Genomic DNA, 22,178 nt, shown 5'->3' on the forward strand with positions numbered 1-22,178 from the left:
GACCAGTCCATTAGCATGACAGCAAAAGCTCAGGCTTTGAAGCTGGGTTCAAATCAGAGTGGTCACTTAGCAACGGTGTAAAAGTGAACACACTGCACAGCCTTGTCTGTCCAAGGTGGGATACAGCACATAAAGTGACTGTGGCTGATTCAAAGGAATGGAAGAATAGGACTTAGCATGCTGCCTGCACACATTAGTTCCCATCCTTCCTCTTAAAATAGAGATCACTCAGTGAGACCATGGAATTCTGAAGAGCAGCAACTATTGCCAGTATCTTATCTAGTATAAACCAATTTGTAAAGGTAATGCCTCCAGCGAGAAAGCAAAGCCAGCCATTAGTTTAGGGCACAATGACCAGCTATACCTTTATCACCTTCCATTCTCTTTCAGACTGTTTTCTCAGTCATCGGTGTTCATGTGGCCTTCCACAGATCAAGGAGCCCTGGAACAGGACCAGGAATCAAGACCAAGATGCTGGTTTGGAAGTTTTAATGGAGATGTAGAGATGGAAATGTTTATCAACTCAACACAGGTACCCCAAAATACAAAGCAAAATATCATCTTCAGCTGCATAGCAAATATGATTTAAGAATTTAACATCATGATTTGATCACAAGCGTAAATATAAGTCACCATAAATAAATGTAAATTCATTGTACAAAAATTCCCAACAACTCTTAATACAAATATGGTACATTTGACAGTTTTTGAAACAATTTTTTTTAACTTTTTAAAACCTAAGATTTTTTTTTTCCTGCTTCTTAGACACACAAAAAAATCAAATCAAAAGGAGGCAGTAATACCAGGGAGGAAAGAATATTAAAGCTGTTTGGTATTCATAAATAAATGTTGCTGGCGAATCAGGGAAACGAAATGTCTTTCATTTAGGTGAAGACCTCAATTTACCAGGATCAAGTCTCTTGAGGATAATAGGATTCTACCCAAGGGGTCAAATTCAGGGTTACAGATGCAGAACAGGAAGGACAGGTTATTGAAATAGCAGTCTCCTCAAATGGATGACCCAAATCTCCACAAAGGCAATGATCATGGATTTGGAATAATCTCTAGGACTTAATAGCCAGTCACCTATCTGAAAGAGCCACTGTCCCCGGACAGGACTGAAGATTCTCTGCAGCTTAGAGATTTTTTTTGGTGGGTTTTGAAGGTGTGTTCCACCATGTAGTTCTATCATGCGGTGTGTGTAGCCTCTCCCTTTTGCCTTTGGCGCATCTATGGTCACCAAGAAGAAAAAAATTAAAAAATCAGAATAGGAAGTCGCATCTAAGGATGAGAGGATCTGCCGGTCCACCCTGAATCACTGTCCTACCCTACAAATATTTTCTTTCATGGCTCAGAAGGAGCTCAAAGCCCTAGTGGTGGAAAGACCCTCTACAGCAGTGGTCCTCAGATTTCCTTGTGCAACAGTACAACAAAGAGGGCTTGTGGATAGTGCAGATTTCCCTTACTCTGGTTAATTGGTTTGAGGTACGGCCCAGGAATCTGCATCCAATGTGCTAGTCTCAGGACATGTTGATATAGGCCTTTGGACCACATTTGATGAGCCCTTCTTTCCTCCCTGGTGGGCACAGTGTATCACACAACCTCTTGCTATGGATTGTTTTGCTCTTTCCATGGGGTTAAAATGGGCCATCTGTTAATGGTAACCATTTCCATTCATCCACCCTAAGGGAGGGGACCATTATTGTTTTATTTTTCTCACTTTTCTTTTCCTCCCTGGGTTGGGGATGAGATATCAAATGTCTCACTTTTATTTTCTTACAAGCTCAGGGTCCCAGGCTTCTTTGAGCAAGAGGTGCTCTGTAATGAGACATTCATTCCCAAAGCCTTCCATCCTTCTAACCAGTCTCCCTATGCTCACTGGGAGATTCTGCAGACTTTTGGTTGAGTCTGAGAAATGCACATAGATATGCCCCTGTGCGATATGCCCCAGGCCTCAAAATCTAAGTTAAAGAGAACTAAGGATGTTGAGAATAAAAGATAAAATGTCCTAGGAATCTTTCAGCTTCTAGGACAATGGAAGTACTGATTCAGTAGAACAGGACTCCTTTTCTGGGAGTGCATCCTGGTACTAAAAGTTCATTGACAAGTGTTATTTATATTCCTCACCTCCCTGACTCCAATATGTTTTGGGCTTCTGTTGAAATAACCCCTTAATATTTTCTTTCTCGTGGGAGTGTTCCTTGATGAGAGTCTGTGCAGAGAAGTTGTCCCTAATTTGGTCACTGGCTAATGCGGTGAGCAGTGCATGACTGACTTGTTCCATGCTGCATCCCCAGCATCCACTGCCCTGTGCAGCTTGGTGCTCACAGTATTTGATTGATGAATAAAGGAACCACTTCCTCACCAAGCTGAGATGGTCTAATGGCTTTCTGTTTGGGGCTATGGAATTCCTGGCTGTGTTAATAAATACTGTTTCTGCACAACAGACCTGACCATCTTCCTACCATAACTTCACTAAGTAAGATACGATTATGAATGCACTTCTGAGTTCTCTCTAGGAGCACCTGAGAGGGGAGTGGGGTTTGGGGAGTCCAGGGACAGCCAGGGCCACCACCATCAATCATGGTGTCAGTACCAGGAACCTCGTCTTCTGTTTCCCATGGCTCTCAGTGTCTGGTCCATGACTGCTGTGGGTGCTAGAATCCTTGGCACCCAGAGCAGGGGGAGATGTCACCTGGGAAAATGAGGGGAGGGAGCCAGAGGAGGAGAGGAAGTCGGTACGTGGACATACTCCTGTCAGCTCAGGCTGGTATCTCGGGTTATGGCCATGCTCTTTTCTCCGCTCTGAGACTTCACTTCTGAGGTCACGTGTGGGCACTGGGTAGGAGGTCACCATTTGGGAGGAGGTCTTGAGAAGCAACCATGGATGTGGGGTGGGGCTGTGAGATGGAGAAGGGGTGAGACTAGGGCTCTTAATACAGCTGAGGGGAAAAAAGAAAAGAAAAAGCACATACTGCCCTGTTTCTTTTGATTTTTTTTTTTTTTTTTTCATTTATGCTATGGAGAAACCACCATGGAGATGTCATGGGAGAGCATGCACAGGCCCAGCCCTTGGGAGGTGTAGATGTGTTTGGGGAGGTTCTTGTTTGTGTCCAGGCCTATCCCATATGCTGTCCAGGAGGACCCTGTTGCAGGCTGGCCATGGCTTTCTCTCTCCTGCTTCTTCTCCTCCAGGTCGAGGGTCTGCAGGACCTTCCGCCTAGCAGGTGGTGGCCAAGGACTGGTGGATGGGTGGCTGGAAGCAACGTACGTGCTCTACGGTGGAGCTGTCCGTCTCCACGGACTTCATGTACTTGTTCAGGATGGCAAAAACCTCATTGTTCAAGATCTGGTACTTCCTAATTCTGTCTGCCATCTTCTTCAGTGGCTGCAGAAGGACAGGGACGTGCAGGTTAGGGGCAGGAGGAAAGGACAGAGGGGAAAAAAAAGGAAGAGCAAGAGAAGAGTTCAGTGAGGTTGGGGTCCAGGGTCTTGATGCTTCAATGATCACATCACTCTCTTGCTTAAAGGCCTTGTATGGGTTTCCAGAACTAAGCAATCAAATCTTAACTTGGCCATAAAGCCCTTTGTGAGTTTTGAAACTTACTACAAAGCTACAGTCATCAAAATAGTATGGCACTGGAATGAAGACAGACACACAAATCAATGGAATAGACAGCCAAGAAATAAACTCCTCCATATATGGTCAAAGGATTTTTCACAAGGGTGCAAAAAAACATTCAATGGAGACAGTATGGTGTTTTCAATAAATGGTGCTGGGAAAACTGGATATTCACATGTAAAGAATGAAGCTGGATCCTTACCTTACACAACATAAAAACAAAAACCAAAAACAAACGTTGAAATGGTTTAAAGACCTAAACATAGGAGCTGAAACTATAAAACTCAGAAGAAAACATGGAGGAAAAGCTTCATGAAACTGAGTTTGGCAATGATTTCTTAAATGTGACACGAAAAGCACAAGTAATAAAAGAAAACATAGGGGCGCCTGGGTGGCTCAGTTGGTTAAGCGTCCGACTTCAGCTCAGGTCATGATCTCACAGTCCGTGAGTTCGAGCCCCACGTCGGGCTCTGTGCTGACAGCTCAGAGCCTGGAGCCTGCTTCAGATTCTGTGTCTCCCTCTCTCTCTGACCCTCCCCCATTCATGCTCTGTTTCTCTCTGTCTCAAAAATAAATAAACATTAAAAAAAAATTAAAAAAAAAGAAAACATAAACTGAACTACATCAAAATTAAAAACTTGTTTGCATCAAAGGACACTATTAACGGAGTGAACAGGCAACCCATGGAATGGGAGAAAGTATCTGCAAGTCAATATCTGATAAGGGACTAATATTCAGAATATATAAATATATCCAGAATATATAAACATACCCAGAATATATATCCAGAACATATAAATATACATAATATCCAGAATATATAAATATAAATGTATATATATACACAACAAAAAACAATCCAATTAAAAAGTGAGCCAAAGGGGCACCTGGGTGGCTCAGTCAGTTGAGCATCTGACTCTTGATTTTGGCTCAGGTCGTGATCCCAGGGTCATGGGATCGAGCCCCTGTGTTGGGCTCTAGGCTGAGCATGGAGTCTGCTTAAGATTCTCTCTCTCTCTCTCTCTCTCTCTCTTTCTCTCTCTCCCCCTCTCTCTGCCACTCTCTCCCACTTGCATGCGTGCTCTCTCTGTAAAAATAAAATACATCTTAAAAAAAAAAAGTGAGCAAAGGACTTGAATAGCCATTTCTCCAAAGAGGATAAACAAACAGCTGATAAGCACATGAAAAGATTCTCAACATTACTAGTCATTAGGAAATGGGAATCAAAACCAGAATGAGATACCCCTCCACATCCATTATGATGGCTATTACCAAAAACCCCAGAGAATAACAAGGGCTAGGAAGGATGGGGAAAAACTGGAACTTGTGCATTGCTGGTGGGAATGTAAAATGGTGCAGCCACTACTGAAAATGGTATGGCAGTTCCTCTAACATTAAAAATAGAATTAGCGGGGTGTCTGGGTGGCTCAGTTGGTCAAGTGTCCAACTTTTGATTTTGGCTCAGGTCATGAGCTCACAGTTCGTGGGACTGAGCCCACACTGGGCTCTGTGCTGACAGTGTGGAGCCTGATTGGGATTCTCTCTTTCCCTCTCTCTCTGCCCCCAGCCCCCAGCCCATGCTCTCTCTTTCTCTCTCTCTCTCAAAATAAATAAATAAACTTAAAAAAAAAATGGAGTTAGCATATGACCCAGCAATTCCACTTCCTAGGTATATACAAAAGAAATGAAAGCAGGAACCTGAACAAATATCTGTGCACTCATGACCACAGCAGCATGTTCACAATAGCCAAAAAGTGGAAGCAACTCAAGGGTTCATCAGTGATGAACGGATAAACAAAATGTGGTATATGCATACACTAGAATATTATTCAGCCTTAAAAATGAAGAAAATTCTGGGGCGCCTGGGTGGCGCAGTCGGTTGAGCGTCCGACTTCGGCCAGGTCACGATCTCGCGGTCCGTGAGTTCGAGCCCCGCGTCAGGCTCTGGGCTGATGGCTCGGAGCCTGGGGCCTGTTTCCGATTCTGTGTCTCCCTCTCTCTCTGCCCCTCCCCCATTCATGCTCTGTCTCTCTCTGTCCCAAAAATAAATAAAAACGTTGGAAAAAAAAAATTAAAAAAAAAATGAAGAAAATTCTGATACAAGCTACAACGTGGTAAACCTGGAGCACATGGAATAATCCAGGCACAAAAGGACAAATACTGTATGATTCCTCCTATGTGAGTCCCTGGTGTAGTCAGATCCTAGAGACAGAAGGTGGAAAGGTGGTTACCAGAGTCTTGGGGGAGGGGAGACTAGGGAGTTAGAGTTCAATGGGAACAGTGCTTCAGTTTGGGAAGCTGAAAAAGTTCTGGAGATGGAAGGTGGTGACGGCTGCGTGACAGAGTGAGCGTGCCCAATGCCACAGCACCACACACTTAAAGATGGTTAAGATGGCAACCCTGATGTTTTATGTATGTTCTACCACAATGGCAAAAAACAAACACAAATAAAACAAACACCCTTTATGAGGTAGCTCCTGCTTCCTTCTCCTTTCAGCTAGTCCTAGAGACCCACGCTCTGTTCCAGCCACACATCTTCATGTCTCTGTGCATGCTATGGCTGTTCCCTCTGTCTGGAACATCCTCCCCATGCTGCAACCCATTTTTTGCCTGGTTATTGGCTGCTGGTCATTCTGGACTCAGCTCAAGTGCTGTCTCCATGAGATGCCTTCTCTGGCCACCCCTCCCCGCCTGTGCCCTCAGCCCAATTTAGACAGCCCTTGTCAGTGCACCCCAGCGGCCCCGCTTACTCCACAGCCGCGTTTTTCCCATCCCCGTGCCTGTACGACTTCCGTGTTCAGTGAGAGTTTGTGTGGATGAGGCACCGGTATCAGCAGTCTGACTGGCACAGGGAAGGGGTAATTCAGGTCTGGAGCCCGGCCCAGCCCTGCGGGGTGACCTGATTCATCCCAGCAGGTTATGAGCAAGTGACTCATGGCTTCCTGTAAGAAGGTCCCCGGCCACTGAGCATCTTTGTACCTACCTGTGGTGTGGGGACTTGGCCTCCACAAGCGGCTCACCCTCCTTTTCAGATGAAAGCCTGCCTGTCAGGCCCGGCCCCGCCTCCCTGGCCCCAACCATGAGCTGCTTACCACATTCTTAATGACCTCATCCTTCCCGTCCTGCCTCTGTACTTTTAGCAGGTGGTAACAGAAGTCAAACAGGTCGAAGCGACGCTGCTGGCCCAGCAGGACGATGATGGAGCAGCCGGCCCAGTTCAGACCGTCACCAAAACATTGCCTGGGAGTGGGGAGAGGAAGCAGCTACAGTGAGGGGCAGGGAAGGGCAGGGGGAGGGCTCTGGGGCCAGGAGTACAGACAGTGAGCAAGCCCGTCCCTGGGTCAATCCTCTTCATCTGTAAAGTGGGTACAAGGGAAGATGTGAGCATACGTTCACTTGTTCCAGGGACCGTGGTTACGTTATAAATCCTCCTAACCACAAAGAGGTGTCAGCCTTTTAGCCACTGATGGAAAAAATCACCTTTGCGGAAAACAAATTTGCAGGGAAAAAAATTCAACCAGTCCTTGAGATTTACGTGGCTGATTAGAATTCAGATGAGAATGTGTCTGACCTCTCTGTAAAGGAGCTACAGGAATGCTTGTGAGGCGAAGGACCATCTCAAACCAGGGGACCAAGTGGCCCACGCAGGCTCAGAGGGCAGGGATGGGGCATGGTGTGTGGACGAGCAGACACTATTGGTGTGGGGCGGGGGGAGCGGTGAGTCCTCCTGGGCTGGTAAGGCTCAGCCTGCATGCCTCCCGCACACAGCAGCATCTTGGGTGATTTTGGAGGCCATGGGGTCGTCTCTCTGCTGTTTTCTTGTCCTCAAGTAGCAGCTGCAGCCCGATGGGCAGATTTCCCTGCTTCCCCATCACCGTGGCTAAAGGGAAGGCCCAGCAGCTGCTCTGAAAACAGCTTTCCCGGCCCACTCCCAGCACCACTGCCTCCAGGATTCTCTGCCTCTCACTTGCTTGTTCTCCAGGAGGACAGGACTTGTCTTCTTCACCACTCTGTTCTTGGTGTGTGTAGCTGGGTGAGGGAAGGAAGAACTGGAATCTGCTTCTGTCTTCTCTGGGGGTAGGACTGGGTTACTCTAGAAGGCTTCCTGGTTTTCAGGAGTGTAGGCCTCATGAGGCAGGACTGCATGAGCAAGTTAGGGCATGAACCTCAGCTGGGGAGGCCTTGCTCTCTTTTCTATGAATCCTGGAATTTTGTGAGGGGTGAGGTGGACACTGGGCTTCTCAGTGACAAAGCCTCAGCAGGGCTCCCTCCTGCCCACGTGATCAGGGCAGCTTTGGGTCTCGGAAAAACCAGGCCCTGAGGGGTCCTCGACCCCAGGGCACATGCTCACGCACACACTCCTCTGCCTCCAACCACTTGCTGCTCTTCCTGGAATGTCCTCTCCTCCCCTCTAAGGGTTGAATCCCAGGCAATGTTCAAGGCTCAGATCTACTGTGTGATTTAATTCCCAAAACTCACTCCGCTCTCCTCAGGCACCTGTCACCCTTCCTGCCCTTCCTGCCAAGCGACCCCATTCAATGTGCCTTATGTCTATGCATGTTGTCTCTGCTCAGTCCTGTAAACCCCATGAGGCCAGGAACCATCTACTTTTGCTCAGTACTGGTGTCTGTCCAGCACCTGGCACATATGTGTATTCAGCGAGCAGCTATTGAACAATCTGCCTCTGCCCACCTTTCTGGGTGAGCTCTGGTAGCCTGGTGACTCTTGATCGGGGGAGACACACACGTCAGGTGGTGACCCAGCCTTCCCGGAGGGTACTCACTCAGCTGTGAACTCGTTGGTCCCCACAGGGATGCAGTAGACGAACTGCATGGCACTCCAGAGCCGGTGGAACTCTACACACTCATCGACGTGCATGACGCCATTGGTGGGCGGTGGGCCCCGCCAGATGGGGTCCTGTAGGTAGCTCCGGATGCGTGTCAGGATGACCTCAAACATGGACAGGCCGCAGCACAACCGCTCCTTGGTCAGCAGGTCGCCCTCCCGGGCGATGGCGATTTGCTGGGAACAGAAGAGTGCATAAACCTTCTAGCCTTACCTCAGACCCTGTCTTCCACCTCTCATGGGGGATTCCCAAACCCTACAGCTGGCTGTACCTGGGATTCATTCACCCACAGCAGGGCACTAACTTTGTAAACCTTAGTGCAATAGTAGGGGGTCTTGTGGCAAGACTTACTTGTGGTAAGTAAAATCTAGGAGCCATCAAAGAGGAAGAGTCCATTAAAAAAATCCAGGTCTATCACATCATGGAATGTCATGCATCCACTGCAAAGACTGAGATGAAACTACTACCAGTTCACACTCACTGAGTGTGTGTGTAACACGTCAGGCCTGTTCTAAGCTACTTATCCCTCACATCAACCCCATGAAAGAGGGAACGATCCCATGAAACACTGACACTGTTATCCCCGTTGTACAGATGAAGAAACTGATGTTCAGAGAGGCAGCCAGTGAGCGGTAAAAGCTTGGATTTGAACCCTAGTCTAGATCTATGGCTTAAATTCTTACGTGAATACACAGCAAGTTTCAAAAAAGGATGTATACTATAATCCTATTAAACACATCAACAACATACAATCCCATAGACAAAACTATATGTGGGGTGTGTGTGTGTGTGTGTGTGTGTGTAAGATAGTTTAGAAGGAAATGTCAACTGTGGGAGCAGACAGGCTTGGCGAAGCACACAGGATTTTCACCTTTTACTTTAAATATTTCTGTACAGTTGAATGTTCTACAAAAAGCATATGTTACTCTTTAAACATTTGCCACTGATTTTACAGGATCATCTCCTATTAGAAATCCTCTAACCATTGTAAACTATCTCTATTAATAATTTAAACTGGCTTCACATGTAGGTCCTGGTTACTGCATCTCTAATAATCAGCCGGCTAGACAAGCACATCAAAACACATTACTGTCTACATTATGAGTAAAAATGTCTAGGGGTAGAGATCTCAAAACCATCTGCAAATGGTAGACAGACATTAACATTTAAGGTCAAAGTAAGGTCTCCAAATCTTGGGACAAGGCTAAAGAGTACTGGTCTCTGAGATGGAGAGGTCCACATGGCACTCACGGGGTCAGCTCTCCAGAAGGAAGTCTCCCCAGAGAGGTCATTTCACAGAGTGCCTGGAAGGGGCCTACCTGACTTCTCCCTTTAAGCTATCACACTGGAGCCCCTAGAAGGAGAGCAATCTCTAAATTAATCCACAGAAGGAAATAAATCAGGAAACACAATGCTGGAGCCCATTAAGAAAATGGGCTATGGGCTTAGTTGTCATGACAACTATAAACTGGAAGAAGTCTAGCACACACACAAAAAAACGTAAATTGGGGAAGACAAATTTGTGTTTCAAACATGAAGGAGAGGGAACCCTGATTCAGGCTGACTCATATTGATTCTATAGGCAGAGAAAGCTCCTGAGCAGAGAAGAGACCATTTAATTTGTCACAGTTGGCTAGAAGTGTCTTCAAAAGAATCCTGAAGCTGGTGTTTCATTCTGTTCTTACCAGGCAATGCTCTAGACTGGTATTTGGACCCTGGAAGGGCTCTCCACTCAGAAAGAGAGGGCCTGGTACAGGGAAGGTGCTCAGTAAATAAATAAAGGACCCATATTTGTTCTCAAGTCATGGATATTCCTCTTCATCAGTTAACACAGACAATTCTGGTTCACTAATTAATCTCCTGGGCATCTACATAGTCTGAATCAATCCCCAGGGCCTGACAATCGTGTTGGGGAAAAATCAGCAATGGGTTTATAAATCTGTACACAGACTTTGAACTCTGGTGACCTCCCCGCTACAACCAACCAAAGGGCCTGAGACTGAAATGGTTTAGGGGCTTTGTCCCTTTGCCTTGGAGAAGCATTTACCCTTACAGTTTCTCCTGGGAGGGAGCTGTAAAAGTAACACACAGTCACTTGGATAAATACGGAAAAACATTTTCAAAACATTATAAGAAAATAAAAATCTCCCATGAACCCCATTACCTAGAAATGTGTAACACGTCACGTCTAGGAAATGAGGTTTCCTAGAGCATGGATATATGATTTGTGTTTATGTATGTGAGTGTGTGTATGCATCTATATTTAACAGAATTTGTTTATCTTGCTTTTTTTATCTTCAGATAGCAGCAATCTAAGAAAACTATTTCCTTCAATATTTTCAGTACTCTAATTTTTAATGGTTACATAAAATGGCCATTGATATATCATCATTTATCGAGTCTTCTACACTTTTTTTATTTTTATATTTTTTATGCTTATTTATTTTTGAGAGAGAGAGAGAGAGAGAGAGAGAGAGAGAGAGAGAATGAGCATGATCAAGGGATGGGCAGAGAAAGGGAGACACAGAATCGGAAGCAAGCTCCAGGCTCGGAGCTGTCAGCACAGAGCCTGACACGGGGCTCGAACTCACAAACTGTGAGATCATGACCTGAGCCAAAGCTGGAACACTTAACCGACTGAGCCACCCAGGCGCCCCTTGAGTCTTCTACTCTGATTATTTTAAAGTGTTTACAAATTTTCATTATTGCAGACAATTCTTAAGCAACTGTCCTCCTATGTAATTCTTTTTAAGCTTATCTCTGATCACTTTCTTAGGATAAAATCCTAGAAGGAGGAGTAGGACGATGCAGTTGAAGTGTGTACATATTTTAAAAGGCTTTTGCTACATAGCAGCACACTGGTCTGCAGATAGGCAGAAGCACTCTGTACCCTCTGCGTGAAGTCTGCACCTTTTACCCTCACTAGCACTCTGTTACCAGTAAGCAAAGTTCTTTGCCAACTTGAGAGATGAAAAACTGTACCCTAGTCTTTTAATTTCCATTTCAGTGATTACTGGTAAGGTTGAACACTTTCACTCTTTGTTGGCATTTATACTTTTCAGGGTGTGAGTTTTCTTTCATGTCCTTTTTCCTTTTTGCTTTGAAAAAAGTGCACTAATGATTGTTTGCAGCAAAGGCCCTCAATTTGTGACTTGGTGTTATGTACATATATATGAGATGTGTTTCATATACATTTCATCCAGTTCTTTTCTAGCCTAACTCAACAGGGGGGATTTTTCTCTCTCTTCCTGCCGTTCTTTTCTGAGTTAACAAGGGAACAGAAAAAGCATCTGTGAAAATAAATGTGGAAATAAATTTCTTCATGGAACACTTTGATTACGTTTAGTGTCCTTTGGAGGAGAATGGTATTTCGATATCCTTGGTATCATCCTTTGTGTTTTTTGAAAGTCTTTTAACTTATTTTTGTTCGTCACAACAATCATGAAAGACGGCTCAACTATGGCAGCCAAACACCCATTAGCCCATTTCATAGGTGGGGAAACAAAGACTGAGATATTCAATGTCTAGCAGTAGATTATGCATCAATTCAGGTGTGAAGCTGGAACAAGGACCCCTGGCTACTGTGCTTTCCATGGTAGCACCGGAGATCAAATCAGGTCACCTGAGTATGTCCCAGAAATCAATGCAAACAGTACGACACCATCAAAACTTCTTGACTTTAAACATGTGGCAGGATCTCCCTTGTTGCTCACTTAGATATTATGTGAGTCCCCTGAACCCCAGCTAGCCTGGAAGGTCATATTTTGTTAACTTTTCTTCGGTCTATGGGACGACTAAGTTTTGGACTATTCCTTGAGGGCTGGGAGACAGAAAACTGGCACTTCCTCTCCAGCCTCCAGAATGTCTAGGCTTTTGTTGGTCAAATACTCAGCATTTGACAAATTGAGATTTCTAACAGTCCCAAGGAAATGGTGTTCGCCAGAACAGGGAAGGAATTTACAGTCTTCTAAGTGGAAACACATGCCAAACCCTGGATGTGAGAGGCCAGATTCTTGTAGGATGACACCAACAGCGGAGCAGACACATTTCTATGCCGCCGGCTTGGGGGATTTCTCCCTAAAAGGAAATCTTTAGATGACTCCTCTGCTCAGCCTCTGAAGGCCAAAAAAAAAAAAGTGTGCATACTCCACAGGATCTGAATTCTCCCCGTGGTGACTCCAAGGACCCAGATGCCACTGAACACTCAGTCACGGTTTTCAGTAGGAGGTGGGTGGCACACAGGTGGTCTGGTGATGGCTGCTCAGGAGCCTGAGGACGGAGCAGATCGGGTCCTTCCATGTGCTCCAAATACTTGTCCTGATTTTTGAGAGAAGAGGCTGCTTTCTACCCCCTCGCTGAGGATGTGAGTCCTTCAGACTCATCAGCTTTGGTGGTACGAGCAGAGAGGACCCATGGAATGCAAGTCCGAGTGCACACTGGAATCCCAAACCTTTTGAACAGTTGGCAAAGGTGAACAACACACACCCACCCTGGCTCGTCTCACCAGGGCGCCCCATTTCTCTACCTGTGGAATTCCTCCCCTGGCCTCCTGAAAATGTGCAGATCACTCAAATCAACTTGGAAGGAGACAGCACGAGATCCTCGTTGTGTCCCTCCCCTTTTCTCTTCCTGATTCCTGCCACTGTCTTGAGTTCTCTGAGGCAGGGGTCCTGCCCCACTCATCCTCATGTGCAGAACAACTGGCACTGGTGTGTAAAAATTCATTTTTGTTTCAAAGATTTTATTTTTAAGTAATCTCTACACCCGAAGTGGGGCTCGAACTCACAACCCCGAGATCAAGAGTCGCATGCTCTATTGGCTGAGCCAGCCAGGCGCCCCTGCAAAAACTGATTTTAATTACAGCATTAACACATGAGCTTATTCACTTTTGAAAAGATTAGAGCATTACAGATAAAGCTGACGTGTCCTGTGATCACTGCCCCATCTCTGTCTCTTTCATCTGTCTTCAGAGGGTGCCGCTCTTATGAACTACGAGTATACCATCTTTCAGGAAAAGCTTCACTGATATGGTTTTGTTGTATTCATTCTAACTGTGCTCTTATGATCGATACACATTGATGCACTTAGATCTCATTTTTCCTTTTAATTATTATATAGAAAGTATTGAGCATTCAATGAACTTTACCACATTTTATTTAGTCAACCCTCTGTTGGCTGTTTCTAGTTTTTGCTTTAACAAACAATGCTACAGTCAACATCCGTGTTCCTGTGTTTTTCCAGCAAAGATATCCAGAAGTGAATCACTGGTTCTCAGGGTGTGTGGAGGTTGAATTCTGAGAGGCAACTTACTCCTGATACTCCCAGAATTCCTGATGCTAATAGAAGCACAATAGATACTTGTCTGACTTCCTTCTTTCTGGGTGGAATAGCTGATACACGGTGTAGAAGAAAGAACTCAGGCCTGAGAAGTAGCAAATCTCATTCCAGACCTGACCCTGCCACTAACAGGCTTTGTAGACATTCCTCTCTCTGTGCCTCAGTTTCCCTGCCTGTCAAATGAGGGGGTTAGACCAAAGGCTCTCCTTTTAAAGTTCCTTTTGGTTCTCAGAGTCCACGATACAAGTATGGTACCTGGGGCACCTGGGTGGTTCAGTCGGTTAGGCGTCCGATTCTTGATTTCAGCTCAGGTCATCATCTCACAGTCTGTGGGTTCGACCCCCATGTCAGGCTCTGTGCTGATGGCGTGGAGCCTGCTTGGGATTCTGTCTCCCTCTCTTTCCTGTTCCTCCCCTGCTTGCTCTCTATCTCTCTCAAAATAAATAAAAATAAATCTTAAAAAAAAAATAGAAGGATCGTACCTGAGGGGTCCCCAGCCGCTCTATCAGAGGGACCAGGTGAAGAGGGGCATACTTGGCCTCCAGGCGTTTCATCCGGACCTCCAGACGCTCCCCTTCTGCAAAAGGAGCAGCAGAGCAGGAAATGAGACTCAGGGCACCCTGGGGGACCCGAGGAACGAAAAACTCCCAGAGGACCGGTGACGTATCTGTGTTCCAAAACTTGGACGGACTGTGTCGAATTGGTCTCCTTCGTTCTGGAAAGTGTGATCGGGACTCACTACAAGGAAAACGTTCTATTATCTCTGTCCAACAACAGAATTATCTGCCCTGTGCGGCGGTGAGTTCCCCATCATTCGAACAAATTAAACGAAGGCTAGACAGGAACACATTGGGGATGATCTAGAAGGACCAAGGAACAGGGCCTGGAGTGTCACTTCTAATTCTGTGATTCTATGAATATCAAATAGCTTCCCAAAGCTTTATTTATCCTTTCTGACTGCAGATCTGAGTTTATTGCGATTAAGTGGGCATGAAGTTCAAATGCAAGTTGGCTATTTAGCGGCTGTTAGTGATTTCTTACCTTTGATGTAGACTCTAGGCAAGATGTTTTGGAAGGGTGCAGCATGGAGCAAATCACAGACTTCCTCCTGAGACTGCAAACAGAGATGGAAGGAAAGAAAAGGGAAAATAACGTTCATTTTAAACCACGAAGAATTTTCATTTGTAAAAACTTGAGCACCACAGGCAGCCAGGGTTAAATTTTGGCTCTTCTACTTACTAGCTGTGGCATCTTAGGCAAGTTGCTTAATCTCTTTGAGCCTATTTATTTACCTATAAAATGAGGACCAGAATAGTACCATTTAATGAGTTTTTGTAAGGACTGAGAGAAAGCATATCCTTATAGGATAGTCCTGGGCACATAATGAGTGTGCAATACATTTTTCGTTATAATCTTATAAGAAATTTGTTGAGGATTTCAAACGAGTGACAGAGGAATCAAACAGAGATGATGGGCCCCAGAGCCTGTGTCTGTCTGATTGGTTATGAGGCTTGCAAGCTCAAAGCAGGTGGCTTGGCCAATCTGACCACCCACCGACACATATGATTCTATGCAAAGGCCTGTGTCTGTTTGGTTTTCTCCACACCAGACACCAAACAGTGAGATCAGAGAAACTAGAATCTAGGACAGATCCGTTTTGATGGTGACTTATTATGCATAAACGTGAGCTTTAGAAAGGCTTAAAAAGAGGGAAGAGTTGGGGGAGGACAGGCCTGGAGGACAGGGTCTAATGAGCTTGCTGTCCCGGGACCAGTTTACAATCACTGGATCTCAGAACAGAGGATGGCATAAGAGGACCGAGAGAAGCCACGCCCCCCACGGCTCTTCTTTAAACTGTGGGGATTTGGACTGGGTAAGACCCAGGCTTCATTCAACTCTGGCACTCTTGGATCCTGAACATCTGAGAAAATGAGGAGTATGAGTGCCCTTGGCTTTCCTTACCCAAGCATGGGTGGAATATGCCGTCTTGGAAATCTGGAAGGCTGGCTGCTCAAGAGGGGAACCCCCAAACTCCTTTCTCACTATAGGTCAGTCCTTGAAGCAAGCTAGCAGAGGAAAGACAAGTGAATCCTTCAAAAGGACACTGATCTCAGTGTCTTAGACAAAGGGGAAAATTTCCCTCTTTCTTAATTAAGCTATTTTCTCCCATAACCAGTAGATCAAATCACCTAGTCTTGATTGCTATTTGTAAACTTAGGTCCTCGGCTTCATCGTATCAATCTAAAACTTGGCTTATTGATCATTCAGGCTACAGTTTATTAATATAGTGAATTACATTGATTTTTTCAGTGATGAACGAGCCTTGCATTCTGGGCATAAACCTCAATTGGATGTGATGCATGATCCTGTTTATGTACTGCTGGATATTATTTGCCAATATTTTATCGAGGATTCTTATACTTTTTTAATGAGGAGCACTGATTTTGCTGTTTTCTTTTTTAAATGTCTTTGGTTTTGGTATTAGGATAATGCTGACCTTGTAAGATGATTTGGGACGAGTTCTCCTCTTTTCTGTATTCTGGAAGCAACTGAGCAGAATTGGTATTATTTCTTCCTGAGACGCTTGGTAGAATTCACAAGTGAAACCATCTGCATGTGGAGTTTTCTTTCTTGCAAGTTTTTTTTTTTTTTAATCAGAAATAAAATTTCCTTAATACATAGGACTGACTATTCAGTCAGTCCCAATGTTTTACTTGCGTGTGTTTTGGGGGTTTGTATGTGTCAAGGCCATGGCGGCTCCTTTCACCTCTCCCAGGCTCCCCACTTGGACGTCCAGCTCCTTGCTAAATATCACTGCTTGGATATTCCACACCTCCACATTTCTAAGGCTGACTTTTCCCTTCCTCCCCCCTTTGCTCACCGAATGTCACATTCATCTCCTCATGTGCCCAAGCCCAAAACCTGGGGCTCGTTTTCCTTCTCTTTACTTCCCATGACCATTAAGTCCTCATGTCTCTCTCTCTTTTTTTAAACATTTATTTATTTTGAAAGAGAGAGAGAGAGAGAGAGAGAGAGAGAGAGAGAGCTAGTGAGCGCACAAGTGGGGGAGGGGCAGAGAGAGAGGGAGAGAGAGAATCCTAAGCAGGCTTTGCACTGTCAGCACAGAGCCTGACACGGGGCTGGGTCTCACGAACTGTGAGGTCATGACCTGAGCCAAAATCAAGATTCAGGCACTTAACCAACTGAGGCATGCAGGCACCCCACATCCTCATGTCTCTTGCTTCTTTCCACATTTCTTCCCGTTGGCCACCACAACACTCTGAGGTCCTTAGGGGTGGGGGTGTGGTCTCTAGTTCTGTATCTTCTCCCCAGTGGCTAGGACGTAATGGTTTCTCAATAACTATTGATAAACGAATGCATATTTGTTATCTCATATTTGTCTTAGATGAATACATAAATGTATTTATCCACATGACTTAACCTCCAAGCATGAGAATACCATTACATCCATTCACCCAACAAATATTGGTGGAGTGCCTGGTACTGTTCTAGGCTTTGCAGATAAGACATTGAACAAGTTAGACTAGATCTCTGCCCTCATGGAATTTATGTTCTAGTTGATAGAGACAGATAAAAACAAATCAGAAAATTTCAGATGGTGATAAAACAAAATAGGGTAATAGGCTAGAGAGTGACTGGGAGTGGGGAAGGGTCTACTTGAGGAAGGGTGGGTGGTTAGGGAAAACCTTTTTGAGGGAGAGACATTTGAAGAGAAGATGGAATGAAGTGAGGGAGCCAGCCATACAGATATGAAGTAAGAGCATTCCAGTGCAAAGGCCCTGGGGCAGAAGGTAAGCTGGAGCCTAGTGATGCCATGCTGGGAATCACAGTACACACTGAGGCCCTAATGGTAGGGAGGAACCAGATCATGTAGGGGTTCATAGGCATGGTATGAAGTCTGGATACTATCTTAAGTGCTATGAGGAACTATGGAAGTATTCTAAGCAGATGGTTGGTTACAATAGCTCCACTGCCAAGTTTTCCTATCTTTCTTGTTTTCTTTTCTTCCAAAAAATTCAGTGGCTCCTAGATACGTCTTCTTACTAGAAAAGCTGACCATTGCATGAACCGTTAGCTTTCTATTTTATTAAATTTAGGTGGGTAAAATTGACCTTGGGTGCCACCTTAGGGGAGAGAGGAAGAGGAAGAAGGTTCTGGATCCTCTACAACAAGAGCAATGTTGCTGCTTTATAACTTGCACATAATGAGCTTCCACTTCAGATTTCCTTGGGGGACAGGAGTGTTCAGTCCCCCTCTCTGCATACTCCGCCCCCCCCTCCCCCCAGCCATCCACAACTGCAGTGTCAGGGGTTCTCTAGGGCAAGGGGAACCTCCTGCTGGCATGCTTCCGGTGTGTTTTCTACCTCCTCATGCAATCTGTTAATGAAGGTGAGGAAAGACAGAAGGATGTGGTTTCCTAATAGAGGTGGGAAAGCATTTGCCTGCAAAGTCCCAGAGGATGAGCTACATGGCCATTTGCATAATGAGGCGGCTACATACCCCACAACACCTTTCACAAGGCATTTGTCTGGCATTCCTTAGCTGAGGCCATTGCGACGGATAAAAACGTCCAGTGCCGAGCACACAAAGGCTTGTGTCAGGGAGCCAAACCGGCCTCCACTGTGGGCGCCCATGCTAACGGTCGATCTCTTCCTTATCTAATCTCTATCTTGAAGGATCCACACTTGGCCTGTCCAGGAACCCCCCAGCCCCTGGCTTGTGAAGCACCTTGACAGTAGGTTTCTTACCACTTGGCCTGCACTCCTTCTGCTCCAGCCACAGCAGCGTTTGTTATTTGAATGCACCATCTGTGCGCTCATCACTGAAGTTTTGCCTTCTCTCTGAAACGTTCCCTGCCCCTCTCTTGCCCACACTCCCTTTGCTTAGTCAACTGCCACTCTTCTTTCAGATCTCAATTCAACCATCATTCCCTCAGGGGAGACTTTCTTGACCCCCCTCAATACCTCCCCGCCTCGGCAGGCTCCCTTGTTATGTGCCCTCAAAGAATCACATCCTTTTCCTTTCAACATCTGAGCACAACCTGTTTTAGAATTTATACTTGCCTGATTATATGTCTGGTTAACGTCTACCTTCCCCCACTGGGATATCATCTTCATGAAGGTAGGCACAATGTCCATTTTTAACTGTATTTTATTCCCAATAGGGAGCACAGTGAGTGTCTGATAGATAATAAATGCTCAGTAAGTATGTGCAATAAAAGTTGAATGTCTGTGGCATAAAAGGGAATTGAGACTTAGGACAGAATCTCTCCTGTTTTGGGTTTTCTTATATGGGCCTGGATGCTTCCCCTTATTACTAAGGAAAGTATTTTCTCTTCAATTTTACTGATTACTCTGTATGAATTACATGACACATTTTTAAGAAGTACTCCATGTGATGAGATTTTCAGGTGTTCTTAATTTTCTATCCCTTTCTTTCTCCCTGTTTTTTTCCCGACTTGTATGCACTTACTGAATTTTCTATATTGTACATATATCATTTAAAAAAAACTGACCTGAAACAAAACTTTGAAAGCAATTTTTTAACTTTAAAATAAGGAGCTTTGGGGGATTTGAGCTGGAATTAGAGGGAAGGAAACGAAATCCTAGCATGCCACCTGGTCTAGCAAGGAAAAACATCTGTGCAGATTTAACAATGTAACTAGTACATGATTTTGTTTTGTTTAGGCTACACTTAAGGACAAGTTGCAGAAGAAAATACAAGTGTTACAAAAATACAGCTTTGATCATATAAAAGCAAAAGTAGCTGACATGGGGTAGGAGGCAGAAGTGTTAGAAGTGCAAGTTGGGGGTGTTAATTTCCTCATCTTTCACAGAAAGGAGTCAAGATATTAAATAATGTTACGAAGAGAAGCAACGGTGGTGTGAGTGTATTATCTCTGATTACAAGGGAAGCAACAGAAGCAACAAGTGACATAATCAAATATTAAAGAAGAGACAGGAGAGATGTAAATGAGCTAAAATCTCATCTTTCCAACTAGGGAGTCAGTAGGTATTGTCTAAAGGTGCCAATCAAGAAATAGAAGCTATCCTCATATAATTAACCATTATGGAGAGAACAGTGAGAACTAGAAATAGAAATGATTAAAACAAGTTGCCTTGGGGACTGGGGTACAGGTGGGGTGAGGTGCAGCAGAGCCAAGAATGATGTTTTTCATCATAAGCTCATCTGTATTATTTGATTCATCATGTGCAATTAAGAATAATTTAAATGGAACAAAATGAAGAGGTTGGGTTAAATGGTCTCTAAGGGTTTCTCCCTAGAACTGAGAATCTATGCCAACATAATGGCTTTGTTCTTCAGGGAAGGAGAGTCAGTGAGCATTTGCTGAACACTAACTATGTGCCAGGTGCTCTGTACCCGTCATCCGCTTTGCACTTCAGGATATCCTATGAGGTGGCTCTTTCAATCTCCATCCTACATGCCAGGACGTTGGGATTCTCAGGGAGGTGACATTTCCTAGCTAGGTCCACACGGCAATAAAGAAGCAGTAGGGCTGACAGGGTTAAGACCCAGGGCCAATTCACTTTGACACCATTGTTTCTCCGTGGTAGTGCAGGTGGCCAAAGCCTGAGGAAGTGTGGAACGTTCTCCCCCTCATGATGCATATACAGGATGGGGAAAAAAAAAAAAAAAAGTAAAATGATCAAACATAGAAACAGGAGAAGATTACTTAAAATCTCACCACGTGAGAAACTTTTTAGCCTCACTCGTATCTGATAGGATCACATCATTTGTTGCTTTATTTACTGGGTTTTTAGTCATAGCTATGGACATTCTTTAAACTGAAAGAATTGTGACATATACAGGCAGCTTGAATAATGAAGAGTCAAGAGCCAGCTTCCGGCTGAAGAAACAGGAAATTATTGAAACTTCTCTTCCTCCAACCCCAGAGGTAACCTCTATCCTGGATTTGTGTAAATAATTTCTTTGCAGGCCACTAGTTTTTAAAGATCTGCTGGTTTGATACTAAGGTAAAAAACTGGACCGACCACTCATTTGGTCAATTTACACCTATAAATTCCTTCTTTCCCCACCCTCCCAAACCTCCCTCATCCTTATCCATCCCTCAGAGCCCCATTCAAGCTTCACCTCCTAGGAGTCTTCCAAAACCCTCCAGTCTATACGGGTTTTCTTTTTAAAAACTTATGAGAGTTCTTCTTCATTCAGGACCCCCACCAAGCTGTCTGTGGGTTGAGCTGTCTAATCTAGCCCCAGTCCAGGGCCCTCAAGTCTGTGGTCCTGATGGAGAATCCAAGCAGTGTTTCATATCCCATGCAAATACTGACTGAGAGAGTCTTCTTGGAAGGACCAGTTATACTGAAGACCCACGTTTGATCAGACATGACAGGCCAACAAGAAGCATATACAGAACATAGGCATACTATTATCTAGAGATCAAGGAAGATCTGGACACTTTCATTCTCGCTCAGATATAGCCTGAGCAGAAAAGAAGTCATTCATTCAGTCATTCGACAAATAAAAGGCATTGATTATACACAAGTTTCACTGCAAGGTGCTGGAGACACAACATTAAGTGAGGCAGACCTGATGTATGGCGTTTCTCAAAATGATGAGGAAAATAAGTAAATGGAAAATTGTGGGAAGTGTTGCAGTGGGGGTGTGCGTGGGGCTATGGCAATACATTAAGAGGGGCAACCAACCCAGACTTTTGGGGAAGATGACAGGGAAGGCTTTCCACAAAAGTGAATGCTAAGCTGAGACCTGAACCAGGGGTAAGTACTGGACAGGTGAGGGAGAACATCTCCTGCAAAGGCCCAAGACCAAGAGGGACCACAGCTGGTAAGGGGCTGTCAGCTGAATTAGACTGAAGCTTTCAGTGCTGGGGAAGGATCTTGTAAGCCTCGCTCAGGCATCTTAATGCCACCTTGATGGTTTCCATCAGGGAAATCTGCAGTTTCACTTTGTGGCTGCAAGAGAGAGAAGAGATTGGGGCAGTAGGGGACAGAGAGGTGTTGGGATCAAGAGAGATTAGGGCCTGGAGATGGAGAGGAGGGAGCAGACATCGGACACCTGGTGACAGATTGGGATACAGGTGCAGACAGGGAAATGACACCCACCACCTGTTCACAGGGTCCAAGGACACAGTGGGTTTGCGGGCGGCAGGGAAGCTGAGATCAGATCTGGGTAAGGTGGATTTCTGATGTCTGTGGATGTCCAAGAGAAGATGTCTAACAGGCAACTAGAGGTAAGCTATGGGGCCCCAGAATCTGGGGAGTGGATCCAAACTTAGGAATCATCAGCATGAGGATAAAAATGGACTCCAGGAGAGGGAATGACATGAATGCAAGGGTAGGCAAGAGTGGGCGT

At 45.0% G+C, this 22,178-nt stretch overlaps 1 protein-coding gene across 6 annotated transcripts in view; it reads right to left on the reverse strand.

Annotated features, from left to right (window-relative positions):
- Positions 1–474: 474 nt before the first annotated feature.
- CYFIP2 (cytoplasmic FMR1 interacting protein 2) overlaps positions 475–22,178 on the reverse strand; it is a 130,182-nt gene continuing 108,478 nt past the window's right edge. For all 6 annotated transcript variants that reach the window (XM_047853043.1, XM_047852957.1, XM_047853128.1 and 3 more), the window contains 5 exons: positions 14,847–14,919; positions 14,288–14,382; positions 8,406–8,644; positions 6,715–6,862; positions 475–3,388 (listed from right to left, as the gene is read on the reverse strand). In XM_047853043.1, coding sequence (XP_047708999.1) covers positions 3,221–3,388; positions 6,715–6,862; positions 8,406–8,644; positions 14,288–14,382; positions 14,847–14,919 — 723 coding nt within the window. In that variant the 3' untranslated portion in view covers positions 475–3,220. The remainder of the gene's footprint in view (positions 3,389–6,714; positions 6,863–8,405; positions 8,645–14,287; positions 14,383–14,846; positions 14,920–22,178) is intronic.

This window comes from Prionailurus viverrinus, chromosome A1 (genome assembly GCF_022837055.1).
Source record: "Prionailurus viverrinus isolate Anna chromosome A1, UM_Priviv_1.0, whole genome shotgun sequence".
Taxonomy (NCBI): domain Eukaryota; kingdom Metazoa; phylum Chordata; class Mammalia; order Carnivora; family Felidae; genus Prionailurus; species Prionailurus viverrinus.